We start from the raw sequence: 12,383 nt of genomic DNA on the forward strand, positions 1-12,383 counted from the left end.
CTAAGCAAGCAAAAGTTAATAGTTTCACATACACAGATTAAGAGAGAAATGAGTAGGATTGGAAGCTTCTGCGGGGTTTTTGCTGATTGTGTTGTTGTTCTTCTGTTTACAGAGAAAAGGGTTGACTCAGGGTCCTTACTTCAGCGTGTACGGAGAAAAAGGAATTTCGGACCATCATGGTTCTAGCCTGTTCCCTGAGAGTCCTAATGACTATGTCTTCAGTCACCTTCCGTTACACTCCCAGCAACAAATTCGAGCACCTATCCCCATGATGCCCATTGGAGGTATCCAAATGGTCCATTCAATACCTGTGGCCCTGTCAGATTTACATCCTCCATCCATCTTGCCCCTGCAGAGGGAGAGCTCTGAGGAAAAGCAAAGAATAACTTCAGAAACCGTTACAAAAGAATCCTATGCCATTTCTAAGCACCATAAGAAATGTACCTCTCCTCACATTTTGCACCCAGCTGTTCCATCCAATGTATCCTCCTCTCCATTGCTGAAACAAAGCACTTCCGAGGACAGTTCAATAGCTACAGAAAAGGAACAGGAGGAAAACATACAGACTTGTACGAAAGCCATAGCCTCTCTGCGAATCGCCACAGAAGAAGCCGTTCTGCATGGGGCGGAGCAGCCGCAGAGGGCTTCTGAGCCCCATCAGAAGCCCTCAGAAAGTGCACATTTTAGCATTAAACACTTTAGTGGATCTGAGCCAGGCCAGGCCTGTGCTTCAGCCACCCATCCTGACTTGCACAGTGGTGAAAAGGACAGTTTTGGTACATCACGGACTGCATTAGCTCATTCTACCTTTTACAATAAGAGCGGTGTGGATGTCAGACAGTTGGGCTTTCACAGCAGCAAAGAATCTCCATCAAGCACACAGGAGAGAAAAGATGCATCATCTGAGAAGAGCAAACTTCATTGATCTGAGATGCCTGGACTTTTACCCATACATTTATTCCCCAACCCCTTTTTTTCTAGAGGTAGAAGTATTCCACTTTACAGCATGCCTGTCCTAAGTTACAGTAGTTTGCTATTATATATACTTTTGTTATATCAAAAAAATTCGATAAAATGACAAGTCATCATGAGCCTGACCAAAATGAAATTTGAAATTCTTATTGGGTCTGGTACTTTTAAATTGTACAGATGTTTGTGCCTTTTCTTTACTTTGCTTATATTCTTATAAGCATTTTTTTAGCAGTAATTTGTACATATTTTAGAATTTGTGTATCTGCTTTGTAATAAATGTAATTTCTTTCCTTTTTTGGACACTTGGATTTAAATGATGTAAAACAAAACAGCATCAAAATATATGTGAGGTTGCACTAAAAGCATATTTTTATATGATTAAAATTGAAAAGCTTTTATGTACAGCTCTGATTCTGTAATACTAATATTTATTTACTTTGTTTCATAAATTGTACATTTTTTTCTTAATGTTGTGGATTGCTTTTCTATGTGAAGCATGGGATTTACTGTTGCGTAATTAGAACAAAAATGTATATTGTAAACAAGATATTTAAATTAGAGTATCTTATCTTATTCTGCACTTATGCATTAGTTTAAAAAAAAAGCAGATAAAGGATGTATCAGCCAGTTCTTAACTCTTGTAATTTTTTTGTCTCTTGTTTGCTGGATTGACTATAACTTAAGTGCTGATTGTGATTTTAAATTGATAGTACCGTGAAGCATTAAAGTAAAAACAATGTGCTATTGTGACTTTTTTCAAAGCTTTATAAAACAGTTATAAATATATTAAAAGTATTTGGTCTTATGTGAACATGTTGATCTATATATTCTCCTTAAAGAAATGGGAAAACATTCCACCCCATGTAAATATGTACAAGTGCATCACTGGTACAATTTTATGTAACTCATTTGGACACTAGGGGTTTGATGTGCTCTCACTGGAGTCTACGGGACTTGAGCCATTGATTTCAGGGACAGCAGGATCAGGCCATAGGTGAACACATACCTACGCCGGAGTGTCTTTAAAAACGAGGAGACAAAGCACATCTGACTCTATGGAACTTGGTTGTCCGCTGGCCCAATGTCTTGGCAAGCAGTGCTGTGCGCCGCTTGTAGGAGAGCCAAGCTTGGGAGTGACCTTGGGGGTCTCTGCACAAACTTACAGTGTGGAGCTCAGGCACATTGCAAAGGGGTCACAATTGGGGTCTAGGAAAGTGGGAATGGGGTGCAGTGAGAAAAGAAGATTGGGCACTTGCTCTGGAACACCTCCAGCTGGTCAATCCCTACAGTGATACTGGTGTCAGCTTTAGTGGGAGGCTACCTGTCCTCTCTCCTGACAGGAAGAAGAGCGACACAATAGTAGTTATCATCCCTCCTGAATAGAGTGCAGGTATCTACAGGGTTCAGGGGCAAGATAACATTCTTGCTCTTCAAGAGTACAGCATCCTTAGGACACCATCTGGATTGATATTCAGTCCATGTGCGGGACAGTCAGGAGGAACCCATGCTTCTGCATTTGGAGGTGTAGTGGTTACCACTGCCAGCAGCGCGCGCGCGCGGATACACACACACAAGAAAAATATGGGTTATCTTTTGTGCTCTTTGTTAGATTATAATTCTGTGAAACCAAGTTTGTATATTGAATTGCAATACAATTAAGGAGTGTTCTTTAAAAAGAAATAAAGATACATTTATGTGAATGAGATGTCTACTTTTCATGTGTTCTTTGAATTTTCCAAGTTTATCTCTGAAGTGTATTGAACACAATAGTAAACTAGCTATGCCATCTATTCCTAAATACATGGCTTAGTTGTCAGTAGGAGAGGTTTTGTGTGGGTGCAACAGCTGAAAACACAGATCACACTTTGTCCTCCTACCCACTACCATCAAAATACGGCTTATTTTCCAATAATGAGATGTTGGAGCAGGTCCTCAATTGCCACAGTTTGCACTAGCTGAAAATCTGCCCCATCATTTGCATTGCAGTGTGCTTACTGATATCTTGGGTTCTTATGGGAGACTTGCCAAGTTGCAGACATGCGAGAACTGGCTCATCTAAATCTGAAGAGAAGAGAAAAGAAACCGCCTATCTAGATGGAGCAAAGATTTATACAATATAATGCACTGATATAAGAAGGAGGAGTCTGTAAATAATTTTTAGACTTATATTTCATTACCCTGCTGCATTTTAGTGTATTAACTCACCTAAGAACAACAATTGTGTGCAAAATGGACAAATATTCCCACCTTTTTTCAGAATGGAGTCCAGGAGTGCTACAATGCTGAAAGGTCTATTAGTATGTCCACTATAAGACCCACTCTATTGCAGGGTCTGTGACTTGCTTGTTTTAATCAATTTGCAGCTGGAAAGCAATTTTTCTTTATAACTGCTGATTGAGTATCATTGAAATTCCATGGGTTTTTTTTTTGTTTTGTTTTGTTAAAGTGAAGCAATTCCAGAAATGGTGTCAGATACCACCTCTTTTAATATTGATGATATGTTTTAATTAATTAATATTTATGTAGTGCTTTGAAAAACAAGACATTTGACAAGTGCTAAGTATGTATTAGAATTATTATTTTTGTGTTTTGGAAAAAAATATTGAAAAACTAATCTGCTGCAGGCACTTGGGACAAAATTTTCAAGAGCATCACAGAGGACGGTAACTCCACTTTTCAAAAGTGACATGTGGAAGATTCTCAAAGTTGTTTAGCCATCTAAACATGCAGATAGGCACTTAGTAGTATGTTCCAAAGTGCCCAACCAGGTTAGGCTCCTAACTCTCATCGATTTCAGGAGGTTGGCTGGTAGAAATATGTGCTTAATAGGTGCACCGTTTCATGCCCCTTTCCTTACCCAGCCTTAGTCAGATGTGTCTGGTCACTGGTCCTAGCCCCTTTGTGTGATGGCATGGATGGAGGTCAGCAGTGTAGCTCTGAGGTATACATGCTCTTATGTAAAACTTCTACAGAAATTAATAGGATTGAAAAGAAGTGATTTAATACAGTGAGATTTAGATGGCCGCTATAGAAATTACTCTGAGAACACGTAAAAATAGGGAATGTTTTGTTTTCTATAAAGTTTTGAAACATCCTATAGAATCCTCAAGCAGGGATGTAATTACCCCTTGTATTGTATTAGAATGTTATTGATTTTTAGTGTAATCTGTAGAACTTTTTGCATAAGGATAAAGGGTGAAACAGACCCCCTGCCAAATTTCTTTCCTCACAGAGTAGGGTCATTATAGCAATATCAGCACTTATAATTTGTGACAGCAAAGAAAAGGGTAGTATGGGCCCCCACCTTACTACTTGTACAATCATAACCTTAGTATTACACACTCACTACTATCTGCTCTGTGCCATGTTAAATATCTGCATGCTGACACATTCCATATTAGAACACATTGACAAAGTTGGTCAGATTTGCAAAATGCCTTGGATGGACACAGACAATGAAACTTGTCCTCCTAAGCCATTCAGGTGCCCCTCAAAAGCCCAATTAATGTGTTCCAGAGGTGCTAAAGAAAGCCTTTCCAGTAATTGCAACCCATGCAGTGCAAATGCCTGCCCATTCTACCATGTTTGTAAGCCTCTCCAAAATGTTTATACTCATGGTTGTGACACCCCTCACAAAAAAACAGCGCAGCCAAGTCTAGGTGCATTTGCATCAGTTGAGTATAGTAGAGTGACAGTACTCAGATGTGCCCTCTGCTTCCTGAGTTGCATACTTGAATGTTGGTTTTGTGCACAGGCTGTCTGGAAGCCCTATTTAAGATGTAAGTGTTAAGCAGTTCAAATAGCCCTTATAGCACCCTTTTGGGCTTTGTGTGCACTGTGCCAGCCATATGAGCTCTAGCTTTGGTGTGACGGGAAGAATTAGGTATCTAGAGGAGCTTTTTATAATACTTCATCCACGTTGAACAGTAACAGAGAGTAAGCCGTGCTAGTCTATACACTATCAAAACAGACTTGACTGCTTTTTGTTTTGATACTTCATCCATGTACGAGACCTCCATGAGTTGTGGTGATCTGCTGTGTTTAAACAGGGCTTCTTTTATGTTAAGCAAGGAAGGTTCCTCTTTATGATTTCTTTCATTTTTGAGTGAGGAGAGAATTTTGAAAGTGTGTTTTGTAGCCAAAACAGGTTTTTGCAATGTCTTTAAACTTGCGTAAAGGGCTATCTGATAGTCACGTAATCAAAATCAAATACAGGGTAAAGATAATCTCAGCTTGGAATAGGCTTGCCAATTTTCATAGGATGTATTCTGGGAACTTTCATCACATGACATGATCTTTAATTGCTGGAGACTCTGGTAACCAAGTCTTGGAGCACAGCTGGTGCTGATGGACTAAATTCACACTTGTGAGAAGCCCAGCATGAGGCCTGTGTGCCCCATGAGGCCTCACAGAGGGCTTAGCTGGGATTTAAGGCCTTATGCTGCCTTTCACATCAGGGAGTAAGTTACCCCCAGACATTTAGAGTCATTTTCACAGATATTTTAAGGATTGTAAATTGCCTCCTATTGTACTGTACATTCCTGTGCATTACCAAAGTAAACCTATATAGAAATGCAGTGCCTGTTCAGGTGAGATCCTGAGCTGGTGTAACGCAGTGAAGGCCCATTGACTTCAGAAGAGCTTTGCTGATTGACACTAGCTGAGGAACCATGTGAAGGCATGTTTACACAGCAGTAGAGCTTTCCTGCAGCAACTTAGTTGTTCACACATTTGGTAGAAGGCTGGAGAGAGGACTGCTTAACAAAACCAGAGGTAGAAAAGTAAGCAAAAACAATAGTATCCCTGTTTCACCTATATCTGGGTATTCATCCTGATTCAAATGATGAGATGAGGAACTTAATCAGCAACAGAATTGATTAAAAACAAAATATGACCATATAAACCACCTTGTCACATCCCTCAAAGATGAGTGACAACCACTTATTGACATGAATATTCTGAGACAAGCTGGTAAGCGTTAATTTATCCAGAGGTATACACTCAAAATTGCTGGAGAAACACTGGATCAGCAGATTCCATAGTGCAAAATACAACCTCTTTTTCCTCCTCAAAGCCTGGCTAGAGGAAGGGGTAGTCATTTTGGGCCTGATTCAGCACCAACAAATCCAATGGGAGATTTAACATTCACTTCAGTGGCATGAGGAACAGGCTGTAAGTGCTCATTTTGGGGAGGGGCTGAGCATTCTTACTGCCCCTTACCGGAAAGGGAAGTGGCTGGGCTCAGTACTTTGCAGTCCTTTCCATTCCTTCTGCTCCTTGAGACTGAATGTCCTGTGTCTTTTCCTGCTGAGGTCAACAGGGCTTTTGCCAAGGCCTTCAGGGATGGTAAACATGGGCCTGGAACTTGCGAGTGTGCCGTTAGATCATAACTGTACAGCATCCTTGTGTGCATTTTCAAAGCACACAGGGAATGGGATTGACACTCTTTAAACATTGGCGCTTACAGACGTCAAGCCAAATGAATGCTTTAGGGCATGACCTGTGTGCTTGTCTTTAGTGCATATGTTCAAGTCTCCAAAGGGTTAGCAACAAGTAATGAATATTTCAAGAGCCACGTTTTCCAGAGAGCTGGACAGCTCTCATTTAAGCATCTGACTGAAGTGATTGGCGTTTCAAAAGTGCTGAGCACTTGTTCTCAGTATAGGGCAACCATATCTCCCTGTCCCAAACACGGGACTTGGAGATATGCAGGGGAGAGGCAGCTCCTCCCAGCTCCAACCAAGCCCTGGGGAGCCGGGAAGGAGGTGGCAGCCCCGGGCCATGCTGCCCCTGCTTCCCTGAGGCTGGGGGAAGTGACCTAGTGCTCTCCAGCCAGCAGCTGTGCCTGTGAAGCTGCTGGCAGAAGAGGACAGTGAGGGAGGGCCCAAATACAGGACAATTAGTCCCTTTTGAAAAATAAATAGGGACTCCTTTTTGGCATCCCAATACGAGACCGCCCTGCCAAATAAAGGACGGCTGGTCACCGTATTTCAATGGAAACAGCAGAGCACATTTGAGGTGCTGGCCCTTAAAAATTGCACTTCTCCATAACTGAGCTGGAAAACACTTAGGGCATCAGGTCCATTGGGTGTTTTTCATAATCGTTCTTCCCTGCTCCCCATCCATATTTATCACAAAAGCAAGCAAGCCTGCCTGTTTAGGGTTGAACAGGATTAATTTCATTGCCAGGAAAAATGAGAACGATAAAGTGGAGAGTAAAGAATTTGTGTGACACAGTTTTTCCTCTCAGTTATGTATTTATGGCATTTTCACAATTAAATGTGGGATTGCTGCAGAAAGACTGAGTTTGACCAGAGAGCTGTTTTTTGTGGATGGATTAAAGAGGAGGGAGCGCACTGTTAATGCTACAGTACTCATAAAGAAGAGGGGAAGTACGGACGCTGGAGGGAATATGCCTTCACTAGCAGAAGAGAGGCTAAATGTCCTAATAGCTTTTTTCCAGGTCTCTTTTCTATGGTGCTTCTGAGAGTAGGGAATGCTCAGACTGAGCAGCTCTCCCTTGAGGAGTATTGTATGATGAGCAATCTGATCACCTGCTGTACTATTTATTGTGGGGGCAAGAGCCTGCTGGGGAATAGAAGATTGGGTGACCACGGTTCTGTAGAGTTGCTCCCTCTCTCTGGGACTCCACAAAACTGCTTCTGCTGTTGCAATTGGAGCTCTGCAGATCTGGATCTCTGTCTGACAGGCTTTAGAGCAGGGGACCAGCCACTGTCTCGCCATTGCCCATGTTAATCCTGTGAATTTGCATGCACAGATCCAAGTGAGAGTTAATGCTTCTTAAAACAACATTAACTCTGGCTGGTGTTTCTCTTTGGCAGCTCGCGTGCAGTGGTTTGGAGACTCAATCAATTGTACAGAAGCTTCTGCAGGAACTGTGCTGCCAGCACAGAGCGTCAGAGTGGTGCAGAGATATCGTCTGTTGCTCCCAGGAGATACAGAATTGTCCATTCTACATCCCCATGCTCTCCTGATAAATTTGGAAATTCTTTAAAGTGAACCTTTGAGAGTTGTGTGGCATCTCCAGTGAGATTTCGCAGGACAGGCGATGATTGTTAATCCTTCTGATGCTTTTTTTTGACTAAGTAAAAAGTTTCATATAATCCCGAATACCACATGTTGTGCTACCACTTGCACCAGAAGGAATACATCACAAAGTAGCTGACAAGTTTGTTGTTCAGCTGCACAATACACAAGATTTTTATTCTAGTTTATTTTTATTTTTTAGCTTTTCTGTTTCCGGAATGTCAGCATTGATGGTGGTTTAATAATTTATATTCTGGGTGTTTTAATATAATTCCAAGTCCTGGTTTAAGATTCACGTTTCTTGATAAATGGCCTATTTCAGAAGACATTACATTTGTCAGCTACGTATCAGATGTGCTAACATAATCAATGCCACAATGGTTTAAATAGGTGATGCAAAATGTGACATCTAGGGTGCGTCTACACTAGCCAGCTACTTCGAAGTAGCCGGCACAATGTCAAAATAGCACCCGTCGCGTCTACATGTGCCATGTGCTATTTCGACGTTGAAATTGACGTTAGGCGGCAAGACATCGAAGTCGCTATTCCCATCTGAAGATGGGAATAGCGCCCTACTTCGACGTTCAACATCGAAGTAGGGTGTGTGTAGACGATTCGCGTCCCGCTACTTTGAAATAGCGGGGTCCTCCATGGCAGCCATCAGAGGAAGGGTTGAGATGCTCTGTCCAGGCCCTGCAGGGCTTCATGGTCCCCGCGCGCAGCAGCCTTTAAAGCACCACTGACCCAGATTTCAGGTGGCAGGGAGTGAGAGCGTGCAGGCAGCAGCACACGCACATGCTTGCCCTGCATGCTTTCCAGAGGCCTCAGTCTGCACTGCCACTACCCATGGCCTCAAGCCAGCCCCCTGCGCGCCCCCAGGGCTCCCCTCCTGAGGGGACCCAGGCACCCCCAGCAGCCAAGCGGGGGGGCCAAAAAGGGGTGGGGCCCCTACTGTTCAGAGGCCGAGCTCCAAGACCTGCTGGGGCTCTGGGGTGAAGAGGAGGTGCTCCATGTGATGGGGAGCAAGCGGCAGAATGCAGAAGCATTTGCCTGTCTGGCTGAGGGCCTGGCCACCCAGGGTCACCCTGCCCGCACTCTGGATCACGTCCGGAGTAAGGCGAAGGAGTTGCAGCAGGGGTACGCATGGGCCCGGGACTCGGCCAGATGGTCTGGGGCCACCCCCGCTGCTTGCCCCATTACAGGGAGCTCAGGGCCATCCTGGGACCCTGGGACACCTCCTCCGCGCCAGCCACCTTTGACACCATGGCCGACGAGCCCCAGCAGGCCTAAGAGCCGGAGTCCGGCCTGGAGGCCAGCCCCACAACCTGGGGCCCACCCGAGGAGCCCCCCCTTGGGACAGCAGAGGAGGGGTCCTCACTGACTTCCCCTCCAGGAGCACCAGCCGGGCGTCCACCCACCGGGGTTCCCCCAACCGTGGCAATGGACAGTCAGGTCCGTACCCCACAGAGCACACACCCATGGGCCACAGAGCGGGGGCACCAGACATGACCGGGAGCCTCACACAGCCCCAGCGGACCCCAACCCGCAAACGCCCAGCCACAGTATGGTCCCAGGACGGCGGCATGGCCATCAGCGCCCGTCAGCACCCGCACCCATGGACAACACTCAGCCTTAACCCCGGGGGGCGGGGGGACAATGCCATGGTGATAGCCAACAGGGACACCACACCCACCGATGGGGATGGAGACCCAGCACCCAAGAGGGGGCGGGGGGAATGGGCCACGGGCCAGGGCACTCTACTAACAGCCTTCCCCTCCCTCTCTTCAGCTGCAGCATCCAATGCCCCAGGCAGCCAGGCACCCTCTGTCATCCCCGACAGCCCGCCAGAGGTCAGCCACCGCCAGCACCCAGAGACACCCCCAAGGACAGTGGGACAGTCCTGCCACCACCGGACTCTGGGGATGGCCCCTGTGGAGCCCCAGCTCCTGGCAGCTCTCCGGCGGCAGATGGAGGTGGAAGAGGAGAGCCTCTGCTTTGACCAGGAGGAGTCCACCCAGCAGTGGGTGGCATGGGAGGACTTCATGGGGGTCTTTCGGGACATAGCCGGGTCAATCTGGGAGGCCATTGCCCGGCTCCCACCCCCCTGCTGTCCCCCACCCCACCCTCCCTGAAGCTCCACCCGAGGCCCCCCTGCCGCACCACCTGCCTCACTGCCTGCTGCCCCGCCTGCCGCCCCACCTGCCGTCCCACCCACCTCGCCACCTGCAAACTGGACAGAGCCCACTGGGGCTGAAGACCGGCCAGTGGAGACATCCTGGCTGTACTTGCCGGTCCTCCCAGCCCCCAGCTGGCCACGCCGGGGACCACGAACACGGGGGAAGGGTTGCAAGCCATACCCGCCGGGGGTCATGCCCCTCTACCCCCACCCCAGACTGATGGGCCAATGGCTGAGCTGTCCTCCAGGCCCCCATGTATATGGTTGTCCCCCATGTATATAGTTGTCCCCCTTTTCGTATATTGGTTGCAGTTTCTGTTATGAACAAAACAAGTTATCAGGTTTCAGGAAAAAAAAGGTTTTATTTTCCAAAAAGCTGGAGGCGTGTGCTTTTTGGGGGTGGGTGTTGGGGGCAGTGTGCGGGCTGTGTGTGTGTGGTGGGGGGTGTCTTCTGGGGAAGGGCAGGGATGTACTCAGGGGTCTCCCTGATCGAAGTGGGCCTGCAGGACCTTGCAGACCCATACCCCCTCATGGTGGGCTTGGCAGCTGGGTGCAGTGGCCGGCTGGGGGAAGCCTGTGCCGATGTCAACTGCCCACCCCTGGACAAAAGCCTCCCCCTTGCTCTCAACGATGTTGTGGAGTGTGCAGCACGCACCCACAACCTGGGGGATGTTTTGGAGGCTGACGTCCAGTTGGGCAAGGAGGCACCACCAACGGCCCTTCAGATGGCCATGTTCTCTCCACCACCTGGTGGGTGTGGTTCGGGGGGCACTGAACCACTCCTGGCTGGTGTTGAGGTGGCCAGTGTACAGGTGCATGAGCCAGGGCTGGAGGAGGTAGGCTGCGTCCACCATGAGGCAGAGGGGCATGGTGGTGTCCCCCAGAGGGATCTCCCTCTGGGGGATGTAGGTCCCCGCCTCCAGCTGGCGGCACAGGCCCGAGTTCCTAAAAACACGGGCATCATGTGTGCAGTTGGGCCAGCCCATGTACATGTCCTGGAAGCGGCTCCAACTGTCTACCATGGTCTGCTGGACCACAGAGTAGTAGCCCCTGTGGTTTATGTATCTTCCTCTGCTGTGGTCCGGGGCATGGATGGGGATGTGGGTCCCATCCAGGGCCCCAAAGCAGTTCAGGAACCCCATGGAGGCGAATCTGGTGATGGCTGCGTCCAGGTCCCCAAGTTGGACGACCCTCTGGAGCAACATGGCGTTAAGTGCACGGACCACCTGTGGGGAGGGAACACAGGCACCCATGAAGCTGTGCAGGGTGCCCCAGGGCCCTTCCCCCAGGCCCCCCCCTTCCGGGAACCTCCCCAGGTACCCCACCCGCCCAGTGCCTCCCTCCCCGGTGCCCCTCCCTCCCCAGCCCCACCCCCGGCCCCCCCACCCCCCCAGTGGGTGCGTGCCCAGGCCTCCTTACCTCCATGACAACAGCCCCAACTGTGGCCTTTCCCACTCCAAACTGGTGTCCCAAGGAGCGGTAGCTGTCTAGAGTGGCCAGCTTCCAGACGGCTATTGTGACCCTCCTCTCGGCGGGGAGGGTGCGCCGCATCCAGGTGTTGTGGTGCCTCTGTGCTGGGGTGAGCCACTGGCAGAGCTCCAGGAAGGTCTGCTGGTGCATGTGGACGTTCCGGAGCCACATATCGTTGTCCCACTCCCGCATGATGACCTGCTCCCACCACTCGGAGCTGCTGGGGTAGCTCCAGAGGTGGGGGAGCAGCTGGTGGGGGAGGAAGAGGGGAGCCCAGTGGTCAGGGGCATCCCCCTCTGCCTCCGGGCAGGGCTCCTCTGGCAGGAACCACTGGGCAGCCTCCTGGGCAGCACCTAGCTGTGCGCTTGCCCCCTGGATGACTACCTGGAGGGCCTCCAGCTGCTGCTGCTGGGTGTCCGTATCTACTGTGACTTCGTCTGCGAGAGAGTGGCTACTGCTCTGCAGACCTTGTGCTGTGCAGTCTGGGTGTGTCTGGGAGGGGCCCTTTAAAGGAGTGGCTTGCTATTGTCCCGGAAGGGCTAGTCCAGCCTGTGACCAAGTCCGTGGGCTTTCCTGGCCCCTTACTTCAAAAGAGGGCACTTGTGTGTGTGGACGCTCTGCATTTCCTTCCAGAGTGGCTTCTTTCAATGTTCCCCTTCGCTGCTTTGATGTTGAATGTTGACGGCACCAGCCCTGGAGGACCTGTAGAAGATACGCG

The 12,383-nt window shown here is 48.3% G+C and overlaps 1 protein-coding gene across 3 annotated transcripts in view; it reads left to right on the plus strand.

Moving 5' to 3' along the window:
* Nucleotides 1–2,672, plus strand: part of HIVEP2 (HIVEP zinc finger 2) — a 183,789-nt gene extending 181,117 nt beyond the window's left edge. For all 3 annotated transcript variants that reach the window (XM_074990457.1, XM_074990456.1, XM_074990458.1), the window contains one exon: nt 113–2,672. In XM_074990457.1, the coding sequence (XP_074846558.1) occupies nt 113–925 (813 nt within the window). In that variant the 3' untranslated portion in view covers nt 926–2,672. The remainder of the gene's footprint in view (nt 1–112) is intronic.
* The last annotated feature ends 9,711 nt before the right edge of the window (nt 2,673–12,383 follow it).

This window comes from Carettochelys insculpta, chromosome 3 (genome assembly GCF_033958435.1).
Source record: "Carettochelys insculpta isolate YL-2023 chromosome 3, ASM3395843v1, whole genome shotgun sequence".
NCBI classification, from domain to species: Eukaryota; Metazoa; Chordata; order Testudines; family Carettochelyidae; genus Carettochelys; species Carettochelys insculpta.